Source organism: Canis lupus, chromosome 7 (genome assembly GCF_048164855.1).
Source record: "Canis lupus baileyi chromosome 7, mCanLup2.hap1, whole genome shotgun sequence".
Classification (NCBI taxonomy): domain Eukaryota; kingdom Metazoa; phylum Chordata; class Mammalia; order Carnivora; family Canidae; genus Canis; species Canis lupus.
This window is the reverse complement of record NC_132844.1, coordinates 39,890,890-39,908,762: the sequence shown is the minus strand read 5'-3', so window position 1 is coordinate 39,908,762 and position 17,873 is coordinate 39,890,890. Positions and strand designations below refer to the sequence as shown.

General features: G+C 36.3%; 1 protein-coding gene across 1 annotated transcript in view; it reads left to right on the top strand.

The window, feature by feature from the left end:
* The window catches only part of COL19A1 (collagen type XIX alpha 1 chain), a 307,933-nt gene that overhangs the window by 195,140 nt on the left and 94,920 nt on the right, over positions 1-17,873 (top strand). The window contains exon 17 of the mRNA XM_072832451.1: positions 7,340-7,393. Within this exon, the coding sequence (XP_072688552.1) occupies positions 7,340-7,393 (54 nt within the window). The remainder of the gene's footprint in view (positions 1-7,339; positions 7,394-17,873) is intronic.

Below are 17,873 nucleotides of genomic sequence, written 5' to 3'. Positions count from 1 at the left end.
AAGGGACAGAAAGATGGGGAAATTGTGGAATGATTTAGAAATTTTGGGATCCCACCCTAAATGAGGAAGGCAGTATTCAGATTGGCATCACACTATGGATTCATCTTTCCTTAACTCTAAACCTATTTCAAATCGTTTGTCCATGCTGAATTAAATCCTCTTCCCATGTCCTTACATGAGCCACTTGCCTGATCCCTGAAATAATGAGACCTTTATGACTAGAGTCATTGCTGTCATACATGTATTTTTAAATATCTGTTAAGAAATAAAATGAATTTAAGATATTATTATGCATTACTTACATAAGTATTCCATTCTCATTTTTTTTTCACATATCATTGACTTCAAAATGTGGTAACTTTTTACATTGGTCATAAATCTTATTTCCGCTCACAATGTAAAAAGAGAAAACTAAACTTCCCAAATAGTCTGTAATGTTTTCCTGTGTAATTAACACCTCATTCACAGTTGTGGGTGCCAGTCAAGGCCCTGTCTCCTCTTCCTTGATATTTCCTTGATACCTTGGTCAGGCGAGCTGATGCCTAAGAGTGTGCTAAATACACACATGGGAACAGGGAAATATTTGAGAGGAGCCAGCTGTATTAGCAAGATCTGGCAATTTAGAGAGACTACTTTCACATGTGTCTCCTCTGTGGGCTTGGAGTCTGCATGCCATCCTTTATTTAAGTCCGATTACTACTATAACCTTTTCTTCATCATCATCCTCAGCAGCAGCAAAAACCATCTGTCAGATAAGTACCAGTAGTCCATTATTTGCATTCTTTCTCTTCTTAATGCTCCTGCAGGGCCAAGTGTTTATAAATCAAGTGACTAATTTAAGATACACGTGCTCTCATACTGCAAGTCATCCTGGAAGCATGGTTATTTTTAACTGTTGAAAAATTGTAGATGTCATTTATTTAAGTAGCCTTATGAGGTTTTGTTGTGGTGGTGGTTTTGCTTTTTTGGGTTTTTTGTTTTTTTGTCTTCCTGACAATGGTGACCCTCTGTGGCCTTGCACACAGCAAATACAGGTAGCTGAAGACATAGATAATTGAAGTAAAATCATTCTGTTGTTGAAATACCCTGGTTTCATTTTTTTTAAAAATTTACTGTAACAGACATTCAGAAAAATGTGTCAGAAGGATATACATCTTGATTATTTTTCAAATATTGAGCTCATCCATGTCACCAGCACACCAGTTCAACAGATAAGCCTCACTGACACAATAAAATCTCTCTGGTGCCCTCAGAAACTCCTGGCTCCCACGGTGGTAACTGGTAATAACTTCTAACAGTAGGGACTCACTCTGCTTAAGTTTATTCCTTTTATAAATTGATGAACAGTGTTTGCAAGAGTCACTCGTATTGTTGCACATAATTGTATTCCATTCATTTTTGTTGTTATATCACGTGTTCCATTGTATGAATACCCCACAATTTGTTTCTTATATTTCTATGTTTCATGGGCACCTTGATTGTTATTTTGGATGAAAAAATGCCATATGCATAGTTAAGAGTTGGTTATACTTTTTAATTCATGCACAATCCATATTTCAGTTTTTCTTAATATATTATCAAGCATTTTTAAATGAAAAAAAGTGGAGAATCAGGCAGAGGATGGTAAAAGAGCAGGATGAGAAGTAACTAACGTTATTACCACTATGTATTGGACGTCATGTCATGAGTATTGCTGTTGGTTTTAATTGTGGAAAGAATATGTATTACATAAAATTTGCCATCTTAATCATTTTCAAGTATACAACAGTTTGGTAGTGTTAAATATATTCATGTTGTTGTGAAAAAGATCTCCAGAATTTTTTGTCTTGCAAACTAAAACTCTATACCCATTAAACAGCAACTCCCTTCTTTCCTCTTTCCCTTGACCCTGGTAATCCCCATTCTACTTTCTGTTTCTATAAATTTGACTACTCTAGATACTTCATAATAAGTAATGCATACAGTAATCATATGGCATTTTCATTTAGTGACTTATTTCACTGTGCTTATTTAATTAGCATAGTATCATCAAGTTTCATCCATGTTGTAGCCTGTATCAGAATTTCCTTCCTTTCTAAGACTAAGATTCCATCATATCTATATATGTAATATATATATGTATATATACATGGTGTGTGTATATATATACACACATATACACATATATATATACACACACATATATACACATATATACCACATTTTGTTTACTCATTCACCTGTCAGTGGACATTTGAATTGGTTCCACCTCATGGCTATCCTGGATAGTGCTGCTATGAACACGGATGTACAAATTCAAGAGCCCGTACTCAGTTCTTTTAGTTATATGCCCAGGCGTGGGATTTCTAGATCGTATGGTAATTATAATTTTTGAAGAATCTGCATAGTGTTTTCCATAGCAGTTACAATATTTTACAATCTCACCAAGAGTGAATAAGTGTTCCAATTTTTCCACATCCTTGCCAACACTTATTTTCTGTTTTTTGAAAGAAAGCCATCCTAATGGGTGTATATGGTAGGAATTTACATATGATCTTTTTTTTAATGCTTAGCAGACATGTTGCAAAATATAAATATCAATTTTACAGCAATGAAATCCTGACCCAAAATATTTCCATAAAAGAAAAAGCCAGGTCTCCAGTCCAGGTGTTCTTGAACTTGACAATGTTTTTTGTTTTTTGGTTTTTTTTCTCAAAGTTCCATATAATCACAAACCCAATTGGGCTTTCTTGTTCTAAGCTACAAGATTTGCAAGATATTAGGGGCTCTACATGATTGCCTGACTTCAAATATGAATAAGAGCTTGAGGCTTAGAGGAGAGACTCTCAAAGTGTGCCAGCAGCATTATAAACAACCTGTTAGAAATGCAAATTCTCAGGCCTTACCCAAAAGACCTAGTGAATCAAAAACTCTGGAAATAGGGATACAAATCTTTGGGTCTTTTTTTTTTTAAGTATAGTTGATATACAGTATTATAGTAGTTTCAAGTATGCAACTTAGTGATTCAGCATTTATATACATTACAAAATAATCAACACTATAAGCCTAATTACCCTCTGTTATCATATAAAATTATTACAATAGTATCAACTTTCTTCACCTATTTCACTCATTTTCCCACTCTTCCACTCTTCCCCTCTGGTAACAACCAGTTTGTTTTCTGTATTTCAGACTATGTTTTCTGTTTTGTTTTGTTTTGTTTGTTCATTTATTTTGTTTTCTAAATTCTACATATCAGTGAAATCATATGGTATTTGTCTTTCTCTGTCTGACTTATTTTACTTAGCATAATACCCTCTAAGTCCGTTCATGTCCTTGCAGATGGCAAGATTTCATTCTTCTTTATGGCTAAGTAACATTTCTGTGTGTGTGTGTGTGTGTGTGTGTGTGTGCATGTGCAACATCTTCTTTATTTGTTCGTCTATTGTGGACACTTGGGTTGCTTCCATATCTTGGCTATTGTGAATAATGCTGCAACATAGAGGTGCATATATCTCTCCAAATTAGTGTTTTCTTTTTCTTTAGTAAACGTAATGGAACCAGTGTAGTAGTTCTATTTTTACGTTTTTGAGGAACCTCCAAACTGTCTTTCACAGGGGCTGCACCAGTTTGCATTTCTACCAACAGTACCCGAGGGTTCCATTTTCCTTACATATTGATCTGTTTTAACCAGCCCTCCTGATGATGCTGATGCACAATCTGGTTTGAGCACCCTGGGGCTTAAATCATTAGATAGATATCTGATCTGCTATCTAATAACCTTTACACTATTTCCAAACAGGAAACTTACATGTTGAGCACTTTGAGGTTTCCAGGGTAATCTGATATTGTAAATCCGTTTTGTGCTTTATACTCCAGTTTTCAGAAAAGTGTTGGCTTAGCCTAATTGTGATTATGCTGGAACAGTATTTCCTCATCCACTTGGAGATTCAGCCAGACTCCAATTTATCAGAATTGCTTATGAACAAATGGCCACCTGGGAGCAGGCATCCTAACCAGGAAGGCCACTGCAGCTCAGCATTTGTCTTTTTATCTGTCAGGATTTTCATCCCCACCCTCCCCTAACTCTCTGCTTTTTGTCTCACTTTACGGCAGGTCTTGAGTAAGCCCTGCAGTGAAGGCACTGAAATAGGAGGTGATAGAAGTGGGAACAAACATGGTTAAGCCATTCCTCCCACCCAGCACCCCCACCAGCAACAGCACTAGCCCCTGGCCCCAATCGTCCCCACACAATTCCCTAGAGCCCTGTAAGGAAAAGAACAGGGATTCATAGATTACATTTTGCTCAGAAAAACCAGAGAGATCTGATTTTAGTCCTAGGATGAGAGTTGTGCTTTATACCTGCTGTCTTGGCATATGTTATGAATAATACATATCTAAGTAATAAATAGATAAAATATTCCCCGAATTATCCTGGCTTAAGTAATAAAATTCACACTACCAAAAATCTACATTATCTCTTAGGCAGGCTGTTGCCTGTACCTAATGCTTTTAAATGAAAAAAACAAAAGATGGCTTGGAGGAACAGGAGATTTTGAGACTGTTCCGTGCAGTGGGAGGCCTTAAGTGGGAGTAAAGAGGCCTAAGGAGTTCATTGGCAGAGCTCCTTGGAGAGAAGAAAGAGGATGCCTGGGAGTCGGCCCACAATGTCTATCAATACAGTGGTTGATGACCACTCCCAAACATCATCTTTTGGAGCTTCCACCATGTTTCTTATCTATTTACCCTCCTGTTCTGTCCTGTCAGAACCCCTTAATAAATCACTGAAACTTAACACTTAAGCTAAAGTCCTAAGTCCAAATATATTTAAGGCACATGTGGCTGTGTGGCTAAGAAAATAGGGACTGTGTTTGCTTTGTAAAGAAAATCTTTAAAAAGTATACAAATCAGTATCAGAGTGTAACTAGGAACTCAAGCCTACAAATGACATCTGAGCTGAAACTATGTACCATCCGAAGTTATCTGCTGCATACAGTATGTTCCAGTAATTTAACAGCCCTAAAAAATATTTGACCCGTATATCCACCCTTAGGCAGGATGCATAAATGAAAGTAGCATTCCTCGGCACTCCTCCAGCATACACATCAGTGTATGCACTCTGACAATTGCAAGGCTGACTTAAATGATCACGTAAATCAGCAGTGATAGGCAAGAGCTTGGATGTTTGCCCATACCATACTGAATCATGAATGTTTTTACTCCTCATCCTAAAACATGCCAATATTATATAACAATATCTGACATTTGGTTTGCCTTAACCAGTAACTCTGTGATAAAGGTTGATCAATAATCAGCCTCATTTTCCCCCACTTCTGCCCAGATCAATATACATGTCTCCTTTAAAGAAAGGAGAATGCATACAGAAAGTTGATCCTACGGTTTTAACTTACCTCAACCTAAAAGAAAGAACCAATCACCCACTTCGATGCCATTGATTTTGCTTCTTTGTGCTCTTGTGAATAAATAAATTACAGTGCTTCCACTTTCTAAGTAAACTTTTTATCATTGATTAGTCCTCAGGGTCTAATTGACTTACATTTACTAAAAGACCCAATATATTGATTTTCAGAATGTGTAAACTACAAGACCAGAAAATGATATACATGTGTATAACTTTTATTAAGTATACAGACTATTAAATTATATATTCATTCCAGTGTTATAATTCCCCAAAGGAACTCCCAGGTTCAGATCTCTGAAACAGAAAATACATGAAAAGACCACTAATTATAGCTCTGTTTTTAATTAAGTTTTTAAAAAATTGTTCTTTAGGTGTTAGCTAAGATTGTTTCTAAGAACAGCCGCTGTTTTTATATGAACTCTTGATGATGTGCATTTTACTTACCTTCAATAACAGTGCAAACATTTCCCACCCAATTACAGTGTGGTATGTGCTTACTTATCTCCCAAAGTTTACTTCACTGGTTTAACTGGCATTAGACTTTCTACCCTACTCCAAGCCTAGACAAAAACCAGAGAGAAGAGCTTACTTTGACAATTTCAGAGCAAGAAAATTAGTAAATGAAATGGGCTTTTCTGTGTTTATGTTTATGGTTGTCCCCGCAAAAAATATTAAAAGAGGAAACCAATACTTTTACTTTGTCAATAGCAATAAGTCTTAATGTGTATGAATATACTACCAATAGGATATAATAAAATAATTAGTAACAATGAATTAATGTGACCATATTTATAAAATATCCACAGAGGGGCACCTGGGTGGCTCAGTTGCTTAAGCATTAAGTTAGCTTAAGCTGATTCTTGATTTCAGCTCAGGTCATGATCTCAGGGTCATAAGATCAAGTTGTGCATCAGGCTCCATGCAGGCCTGGAGCTAGCTTCAGATTCTCTCTCAATCCCCTCCCCTTGCCCTCCCCGCCTCGCCCCCAGCTCACATACTCTCTCTAAAAAAATAAAAACTGAAAATAAAACATGCTCAGAAATGCTTGTCATTCAAAATGTATGCTTTCAATACCTAAGCTTACATCATTCCTTTAGAAAAGGAAAAAAATTCAAGTTAATTTATAAAAAATAACTAACTGCCCTTTAAGTGGTATTAGATACATAGTCACCTAGAGCTGTTGGTACAATCTTATTTTTCTAACTCTTGCAATTGGAATTTAGCTAGTGGTGAACTTGGGAAAGTTAATTCAATTATGAAAATGAAGATGAATAAGCAAGGGGTATTTATTTAGTTTATGTAAAAAAATAGCTTAACCATCCAAAGGGAAGAAAAGAGCTAGTTGATGTGCTTTATATAACACATAGGATTATAGTATGGCTTAAGGTAGTGCTTTTCATACCTTAGTGAGCATAAGAGTGACCTGAAATGGTTTTAAAATGCAGATTCATGACTTCCTTCCCCAGAGATACTAAACCAGTTAAGTGTAGGATGGAACTCCAGAATATGCATTTGTAACATCCAATCGCACCCTCAGGTTACTCTTATGAAATTACAATTCAGACCATTTTTTGAGAAACATCAGTTTAAGATGACAAATGCAGGTTTTATTGCATCCAAAACCACAGTATTGTCAGATAAAATGCCAGTCTTAGACCATCTTTCAGATACTTTATATTACTTGACTACAGTATCAAAGTAGATAGCATTTAAAGGACTGCTAATAAGTTAAGGTTTATTCATTTCAAGCACTATTTTTCTCCTGTTGGTCATTAAAATTTGGTCAATAGCTTTTAGATTTCATTGATGTTTAAAGGTCAAGTAGGCTTGAAATTATTTTTTAATTTTTACTATCTTGAAAATTGCTGTTTAGTATTGTTTCATCTAAAAGTAAAAAGGCATCACAGTATTTATTGTCTGTTTCTCTTTGGTTTCCAGGGAAGACGAGGAAAAACAGGTCCTCCAGGAAAACCAGGCCCCCCGGGACCACCTGTGAGTAAACAGTAGGATGACTGCTCTTTAGGAGAGCCCCTCTTTCTTTCTGTGTATTTATCTACAGATTATATTACTCTTCTGTAGCTAATTTACATCTTTCTACTGTTTAAAATGGTTATACTCCTGGGACACATAGGTGACTCAGTTGGTTAAGCATCCGACTCTTGTCCCCTCAGGTCATGATCTCAGGGTGGTGAGATCGAACCCCTTGTTGGGCTTTGTGCTAGGCATGGAGTCTGCTTGAGATTCTCTCTCTCCCTTCCTCTCTGCTCCTCCCCCCATTAGTTTGAACTCTCTCTCCCTCACTCTGTCCCAAATAAGTAAATAGATCTTTAAAAAATAAAAATAAAATAACATGGTTATGCTCCCTACACCTCCCACCACCACACAAACCACAAGGTAAGGGAGGCTAGCGGCTGTCCGCACATCTTGCCAACTTCTTTATTACATGGACAAGAGCAGCTGTACTGCCTGCATGAGCACCCTAAGCCAAGTCTCCAAGTCAGTGAATCCTGATCTGAACCTGCCTGGCTCCATCTCCTCAGTCTCTTTTAACATCCAGGCTGGTAGGAAGTTAGATATCTGGAGAAGCATAGCCACGTTTCTTGATATAACTGTTTTGTTAGTACAATTTTGTAGAATGCTATTGCTGAAGAGAGCTATAAAGATCTTCTAGCCAATTAGCTCATAGTTTTCTTTACCCCAAGCCTCTAGAAAATGTATCCCATTTCTTGTGGTTCTGCCAATTCTTCAACCCATTAGAGTTTGATTTGTGTCCAAGCTGCTCCACTGGCACTGTTCTGTCCATGGTCACCAGTAATCTCTGAGGCGTCACATTCCCTGGGTGCATATCAGGCTTCATCTGATTTCACTGCTATACAGGAATTAACACTGGTGCCGGCTCTCTCCTCAAAACTCCCAGTTCTCTTGGTGTAGTCACATTGATTTTTCTTTTCTCCTACCTCTGGGGCCAACCTTCTTTCTCTCCTCCATTAACAGTGTTTCCACCCCTCCTATCCACATGTTGCATGCATTAAGATGCCCAGTTTGTTTGTTTGTTTGTTTGTTTGTTTTTCATTTCAACCCAGACATTCCTCCTGTGTTCCATGCTCATACACTCCCACTGCCTTCTCACTGTCTCCACTTCGTCTCCTACATATCACAAAAGTAGCCTGTTCCCACACTAAGCTCTATAAATAATTCTGGATTTACTTCTTTCTCTCCCTCAGCATCCATATCAAAACAGTTCCTCAGTCGTGTCAATTCCACATCCCCATGGCTCACAAATTCATTTCCTCCTCTCTTTCTTCATTGCCACTGCCTTCCTTAGGCATTTGTCACTTTGTATCTGTATCTTAGTAGCCATCTCAGAGAGGGGTTCATTGCCTCTACCTTCTACAAGTGGACTAATATTTCTCAATGATAATTCAGACTGTGTAACTCTTTGACTTGAAATTCTAATAACTTCCCTCTCCTTCAAAGTGAATTTTTACATCTTCTACATGGCATTCTGGGCACTTCTTGGTTGGCCCTTTACCTCTCTTTGCCCATTCTTCTCTATGCCCTTACTTCATTTGTAACCTGTAGTGTAATCGTCCTCTACTATCTCAAAAATGCCATCCTTTGTGTAGGTTCTCCTGAAGGCCTAAGTAAGCTTTCCTCCATCTTATGACTCATCTCAACATCAGCTCTCCCTACACAGCCTTCATTAGTGCTCTTGGTGTGTGAGGTATCATCCTCCAGGATCCTTGTAGTAGTATACCTCCTGCGTTGATGTAGCACATGGAACATTATTTTATCTGTCTGCCTGCTGCACTGCAATTTTTTAGAACCTCTGTTTTATCACCATTGCCTACCGCAGTTTCTTCATGCAGCATGTGATTATTAATTATGTAATTAAGAAGTAAACAAATGAATATATTTTGTAGATAAGAAAATGAAAACCAGAGAATTAGTGGCTTTTTAAAGACCAGAAATTCCGGGGATCCCTGGGTGGCTCAGCGATTTGGCACCTGCCTTTGGCCCAGGGCACAATCCTGGAGACCCGGGATCGAATCCCACGTCGGGCTCCCGGTGCATGGAGCCTGCTTCTCCCTCTGCCTGCTTCTCTTCTTCTGCCTGTGTCTCTGCCTCTCTCTCTCTCTCTCTCTCTCTCTGTCTATCATGAATAAATAATAAATAAAATCTTTAAAAATAAATAAATAAATAAATAAATAAATAAATAAATAAATAAATACCAGAAATTCCCTTCACCACCACTAGAGGACTCCAGACCTGATACTTTAGGAATTTCTTAGGATGTGGTCATCGGTGTGCCAAAAAATGAACATGATTGCTGCAATGTCATTGATTTCGTTTCATCCACTTTAGCCATTCGAGTGAATTGTTCTATTAGCAATGTACTGGTGTCAACGGATAGTGATTATAAAAGCAAGTGGGAAAGAGGCATAAATTGGGAGCCTGGAATCCAGTCTTTAAAGGAATTAGCTTTGTTGATTTTTATTCCAAATTTTCTAGCAAAACAGAGAACACATTGTAAGATTTGATATTGTCTTGTGCTGTTAAGAAAAAAAGCTGGTGAATGCTAATAGGCAAGATTAGACCTTTGTGTAGCTTTCTAAACATACCATACTGCTTTTAAAATTGGATAATTGTTGTCTCAAAGGAGGAATTTGAATGATGAAGGCTTTTGTGGCAAGCCTGCCAAATGTCTAGGAAAGAAGATTATTCCAAGTCCTGGAATGGGTTTTCAACTATAGATCAACTGAGTTTACTAAAGAATTTAGAAGATTAAGAAGTAGGCGACTCTATGAAAGAATTTATAATATTCAATTCCACCAGTTTTAGTTTATTGCCAGAGTGTTTGGGGAAGAGAGATACTTATTTTATTTCAAGTACTGGATTTAAAATTTCAACTCAGCTATGCGTCTGATACAGTGTTTGTTAATTCCTGAGCACACAGTATTTAAAAGAAAAGTAGTTTATTATCTTTCATAATGTAACAAAATACCAATTATTAAAAAAATGTTGTAAAATAGCCAACTACAAAAATAAGGGCGAAAAAAAGAAAAGGTTTTCATTCATAGATCAGTTTTTGTTTTAAAAGAAAGGTATTAAATAGCTCATTTTCTGTTTAAGAATTGTGGTTTATGGAAATTCTTTGTCCTTTTGATTACGGGATAACTCCTCCAGTTGACTAAAATATCTTTCCTCCAATATAAGTATTATTAAAATTTTATTTTGGGGTACAGTTTTCATCCTGTTTTGAATTTTTTGAAGTTGTTCAGATGATAGGTTGAATGGATAACCTGCATACCAGCATTGCTGCAAAAAATCTTGCAAGGCACCTACTCTTACTTACAGGACTTAACCAAGGGCAGCATTGCAAAGGAAGGTAAAATAATAGGCTCCCTACATTTTTCTATGCTACCTTCATGTTTAATTTTTCTGAACAAAGTGTATTTTAGCAAGAGGACTGTTGTTTTTTTCAAATGGTTAGAAATCAACAGAGTTCTTCAAAAGCAGTCCTTTTAAGATCATATTAATTCATATCTTAAGATAATGAGTTTATAAAAAAATTGACCAGCTCTTAATCTACCTTGGTGAGCAATTTCACAAATATTTATTTAAGGCCTACCATGTACCTAATACTCTGTTAGGAGGAGGGCTTACAAAAATGAATAAGATACCATTTTTGCCCTCTGTAGATTCTAGTTTAGTTTACAGTAATATGAACAAAGAAAGGGAATTAGAAAAGATAATAGTCAAGATGGTTTCCTTCAGGAACTGACAACTGAAACGTGAAGATTGAGCCTTAAAAGAAAGAAGGGATTCCTGCCGGTTATAACAACATGAATGAACCTGGAGGACATTATGCTAAGTGAAATAAGCCAGTCATAGGACGAAGACTGCATGCTTCCACTTACACAAAATCTCTAAAACAGTCATACTCAGAGAAGCAGAGAACACAATAGTGGTTGCAAGGGGCTGGGGAAATGAGAGTTGTTATTCAACAATATAAAGTTTCAGTTATGCAAGATGAATGAGTTCTAGAAATCTGCTGTACAGAGTAGTACCTATAGAGTATCCTGAACAATATTATGCATTCTGAAGTTTGTTAAGGGTGTAGATCTCATGTTAGGTGTTCTTACCACAAAACAAAACAAGATAAAACAAAAACACGTAAGGGACACAAGGAGACTGGGAAGTGTTGGATATATCAATTATCTTGATTGTGATGATAGTAGCACAGATGTTTTCATATGTCCAAACTCATCAAATTGTACACATTACATAAGTTCAGTTCTTTTTGTAGCAATTATACCTCAATAAAACTTGAAAAAAAGAGTTGAAAAGGAATTGTCAGGTAAAACAAATAGAGGGGTAGAAGAGAGCAAAGTGAGTGCTGCTGACAGAGGAAATGAGCCGGAGCAAATACAGAGAATCGCAGCTCTAGGGAGTAGGGTTGGACAAGCAGCCCTTGCGGTTCTAAGGCAAAGAGCGCCAAGCCAGCACTGGCATGTCAAGCCCTGCCAGGGTCCTGGTGAATCTCAAATTAAGCTCCCCGAGTCATGTGAAACTACGAAAATTCATGGAGAGCTCTAAATGGGGAGTCCCAAGGCCAGATGTCATCGATAAATCCCTCTAGTGGCAGGTAGGACCAAACTGGATTGTTGAGCCTAGGCAAGATTCACTGTGGCTGTCACAGTACTTACTATTTTTTAAAATTATCAGCAGAACATTTTTAAAAAATCTCTTTTGTATGTCCCATGGAGCTATTTGTATTTTGTTACAATTTATATATAGTTTAGGAAATACCTCCTCTTATGGATATACTTAGATCACAATGGTGTTGTTTTTCATTTATTTGTCTTTTTCAACATTGTACCCTATGTAAAATGAACCCTACTTCACAGTGGGAAGAAAGGTAACAAAGAAAGAAGGAAAGTTTGGTCAAGGCTAAAATCTTTCTAATTGAGATTTAGAGATGGTGTATGACTCACCCTAGTGGCTTGCATGTGAGATTCCTAAAGCACATGTTAGAATTTCTTATCACAATATGAAATATTTTGAAATAATTAACTTTATCTTTCTTATCAAACAGTAATGAAATAATATGTAGTATCCTTCAAGTCAGTGAATAGTATATAATTTTAGCATATATATTTGAGCAATTAGCCTTTAGAAAAGTTAGGGAGGAAAAACTTTTTTCTGAACAGTGTGGTTATCTAAAAAAGCACCAAGATGGCATGAATCCTTTGATAAAAAGCATACTTTGCTCAATTTATTCAAGAAAATGTTTTCCCTTCGGGGTTTTAGAGATGTTTCCTAAATCAAGGGTAGCATTGTTATTTAAAAGAATATCAGTGCAGATTTTTTAAAAAATACAACTGAAAGAAATCTCTAATGGCCTGAAGCAACTCAAATAATTAAAACACTTTAACCAGTCCTTTTACCTGCAATTTTTTGTTCTGCAGTCAAATTTGTATTTTCTCACTTTCTTAAGAAACATTTGTACCAAAAAAGTTTTTTTTGTTTTTTTTTTTTTAACAAAGAGTAATTTCCCACAAATTTCCAGTTAACATATAAAGGACAACCATTTTCCCCCCTAGAGAATACATTTCCTAGGGGAAAAAATTATAATAATGGAATATTTACTAAAAGTAGATCTATTGAACTACTATTATTAAATTGTCTTTATGAATTAGTGTTTTATCAAGGTCACATATATTGCTCCAATTTAATTCCCCATTTATTTATTTACTTACTTGTTTTTTAAGATTTTATTTATTTAGCAAGAATGAAAGAGAATGAGAGAGACAGAGGAGGGACAGGGGGAGAGGAGGAGAGAATCTTAAGCAGACTCCATGCTGGGAATGGAGCCTGACTTGGGACTTGATCTTTCAATTCTAAGGTCATGACCTGAGCCAAAATCAAGAGTCAGACACTTAATCAACTGAGCCACTAGGTACCCCAGTTCCCTATATTTAATAGCAATTTTTATTCTGTTTGAGGCAGATTTAGTTGAAATTTACATACATGTAATCTGCATAAAATAAAATTATTCCTAACCAAAATACTCATTATTGAGGAGCAACTAAACTGGTTAACAGAGCTAGACACACCCTTTATGATAAACATATTTTTTTATAAAATATTAGTCCAATTTCCTGTTAACAGGCAAAGCCAAATTTACCTATGCAAAGGAAGACGTTCTCAAATTCCCCTCAAATAGCTTCCACCATCTTGTTCTGAATGACTCCTCATTGAAGGGAAATCCACTAAGTAGAGATTTCTTGGATTGATAATACCTGCAAATACACTGTGCTGGAGAGCAGTTTTTCAGAGAAGAAGCATGAGAGCATTAAGTATCTCCCCGGGGGAAGGAAATAATACTAACTCCTGAGGAAACAGGTTCAAAAGGAAAGGACGTATCAGGAGAGTTTATTATAGTACTTGCTCTGCATGAGGTACTCCACTGCCAGTACCTTATATAATCCTGACAATTGTGGTGAGATGTAGAAACAGTCCCATTTTATAATAGGATAAAGGATGCTTAGAAACATCCAGTAATGTGCCCAAGATCACATAAGTGTGTGTAAGTGGGAAAACCAGAAATGAAACCCAGGAGCTGATCCCTAAACCCAGTTTTATTTCACTGGATCACAGATGTGAAAAACAACCTTCTAGTTTATGTGACTAGGATCAGCCTTACTTAAACATTATACACAGAACATGGTTTCATTTTCTCATGGTAATCCATGGCACTGCAGTACCTCAGGACAGCATAGTGTAGAAGATTGTGAGGTACTCAGGCGTCTTCACTAGCGTGTCCTCAGGCAATTCACTTGACATTTCCATGGCTCAGTTTCCTTTTCTGTAAATTTGAAATAATAGTACCTGCCTCATCAACTTCTCACAGTTGCTGGGAGAAATCAATACCTTGTATGTGAAGATCTTTCTTGTAAATGTAAAGCTCTATCTAAGTATGACTGAGATCCATTCCTATTATTCTGAAGATCCATCCACACATACAGTATTGTAGATAAAAGGGATTGTCTTGAATCTGCACCTGCACATTTTTTCCCTTTTTATAAATTTCCCAAAATCCCTTTAACAAAAATGTGAATCTTTTGATGACTTCTAAAATGAAAGATCACATGCTCTGCATAAATACGGAAAGCCTATTCTACATATGTAAATCTCCCCATGAAGAGAGACGAACGTTACTCATAGTTAATAATAATGGGGTCTAAGTATTCAATGATGGGTTTTTTTTTTCCCTTCTGATTTATAGCCTCTTCCTTGCTTGTGGCTCTTGTTTATCTATGGTGTGAGTGGTTTCATTTTATTCGTTGTGATGTTCTCTAAGTCTCCATTACTATCCCTCACGCTCTAATAAAAATTTCTTTTTCTTTAAAGCCTTCCAGTTATCTGCATAGCATAAGCAATGGAAAATCATGGCCTTGTGTTATGATAATGAGACTTGGAAAGTCTCAAGACTTGAAATGCCTTAGTTTATTTCAAAGTGTTCTGGTTTTTAGTTCCTTTAGAAAAGAGGAAAGCAGCTGGAAATGAGGCGGAGCAGGAGGGAAAGCAGGAGAATTTAACTAATGAGCCATTAAAGGAAGTATGTATTAGCCCACCCAGTTGACATTAACTTTACTTCTCATTCATCATCACTGTAAAAGTGTTTATTAAAAACCACATTAATTTTGAAATGTGTTATTATTTTTTTCTGTTACAGGCAGAGTCTTGATTCCCTTTCATTTTTTTTCAGGCATTGTTTTTGTGCATTGTTTCATTATTGCAGTATGAGAATTGAGCAGTGGGCTCAAATGTGTCACATTTCAGTGCATAGCAATTTATGTTGAAAACAGAAATTCAAGGAATTTGTAACATAGGGCAGCAGCTCCCTCTACTGTTTCCACTGGGAAAGCTCTAAGCAAAGTGACACTTCATAGCTCATGGAGGATATCCAAGCTATGAAATTTTCAGTGTTTGAGGCTTAATTATAAATCTACATGAATTTTAAAATTATTTTCAGGGTTTTTTTGCATCTTACGCTTATCCTATATTTTAAATAAAAATGTCATTTCATCCACAATCATTTTCAATATAAATTTGATACTCTCTTGAAGTGAAAGCCCTTAGCTCATGGATATCTAAAATGCCCATTTATTTTGTAAAATGCTGATAAAACTCTACAGTGATCATTTTCTGGGAGCTGACTCCAATGAAATGTATGCTTCTTTTCTGAAACAACCATATGATTTAAAATAAATACAACCATGTTATTTCTGTTTTAGTTTTAACTTCAGTGTAATGGAATTTCTTTTACCCTGAAAGCATGAGTCATTTCACAATTTGAAAGTTATATTTCTATTGCCTTATACACAGGTAAAGGAGTAAACTAGGGTGTAATATTGAATTCATTTATTCAACAAATACTGATCATCTCTTTGTGAGTCACTATTACAAACAATGAGCATACAGTAGTTTCAAAATAAATACATAGCAACAAACAAACAAGCTACAGAAAAGTAACTTACACTCTATTGTGTGTTGGAGGTAGCAATGGTTAATAAGCAACTCAACGAATAGCAAAACAATTTCAGTTTAGTAGGAGGTGATACAGGGGAACAAACTGGGCAACTTAAGAGTGATTTGGAAGAGTTGTTACTCTAGTTAAAATGGTCCAGGTGACATCTCTGAGCATTTAGATGATGTTAGTTGAGAAGGAGCTAGCTGCGTGAGGGTCAGAGCAAGATCTTTCCAACCAGAAAGACTAGAAGTGCAAAGGGCCTGTGGTGGGAATGAGCTTGATGTATCTAATAAACATAAAGGAGCTAGGAGAAAAACAGTGCCAGAAAAGAAAAAGATGCCACCTTTCTGGTAATTTGTGTGTTAGGTGAGATGGATAATCATAGCAATGAAAATATATGCCCTCAAAACACCATAGGCCTAATAGCTTTCTGTACTATATCCCATTATGCATCTGATTATCTTCCATGTCCAACTTTATCAACTATGAACTAACTGAGAATTCAAGGTATAAAGCCATTGTTTTCAGCATACAGCAAGACTCACCTTTAAAACAAGTTAGTACCTCAAATTCATTTTGGACTACTCAACAAAGTGGATAATAAGAAATGTCTGATTTTAAACATTTACTTTCTGGTTAAAGCACACTGTATGTGACTATATACATTTTGAAGCTCATCATGTCTAAATGGAAATCCAGTCCATATTCTTAACATCCCACTTAGAAACCTTGAACTGATCAGGTTTTTATCATTTTTCTCAGTTTTCCTTTCAGCAAAAATCCTCAGTCTCTTTGGTCTATTAAATGGCTAAAGGCCATGTGCTATAATGATAATCTCTTCAGAGAAAATGAACCTAACCATTTATTTGAGTCAATGGGAATAGTAATTTCACTTCTTAATAAAAATAAGATGACTTCCTCAGATTTAAAAATAAAGATACATAAGACCTATAAAATAGAGACAGACATGGCCAGTTAATCATTTTTATTACCACTTGTCTGTCACTGGGGTCATGGTCTCAGACAAGCAGCTGTTGCTACATTACTAAAATTCCAGGGTCACCTTGTGTGGCCAAAGAATACATAGACTTGCATGTGAGGCAGCTGGGGGTTTCAGGTTGAGAATTTGAAAACTAGCACTTGGGTTCAATTCCCCCAATTACTTCTCTTTTTCTGTCCCTATAAACAGCAGCAGTAGGACATTTTGACTTCCTAAGCTTTTTACTAATAACAGCTACACTCTGGAGAAAAAGGATTTTATCTTCATATAGCCTGACTATAAGACTGTAAGAAGAGACTTCTGACTCTTTTCATCTTGGATCATGTTATTGAAACCAACTATTAGGACTTCTGAATTGACAGGCATTGTGTATTGCAATGATGGGAAAAATATTTGGTATCCTTGATATGTGGTTATTGAATTTGCTATTACTTGAGCCAGTGCATGGATTAAGCACTATTTATTTGTTTTGGATAAACATTAAGGTTTTAATAAATCTGATTGGCCTTTGAGAGATATTCAGAAGAAAGACCTGTTTCCTAAGTAAACTTAACAGTTTGTATTTGATGAGGTCGTTTCCGAAAAGTATCTCCATACAGTATTTAATTTTACCACTGTATGATTCTGTGAGGTAGGCAAGAAAAGATTATTTCCATTTTAACAGTGACAAAACTCTAGATCTTGGGAAATAGGGGCTTTACCTAACTCCATGAAGTCAGTTTTCTCTGCAAAGCTACTATCTAGTAGAAAACTGTTTGGGTCAAGGGTGACTTGAGAAGCAAGTTTTCAGCATTTCCTGGGGGGACTTGAAACATGAGAGGATATGGTAGAAAAACTTGAAGGGGCTTCAGCTACATCTGTAATTTTGTAAAAAATAAAAAGATTACCTGAAACAAATCTGGCAAATGGTTACAATCTGACAATATTGGATT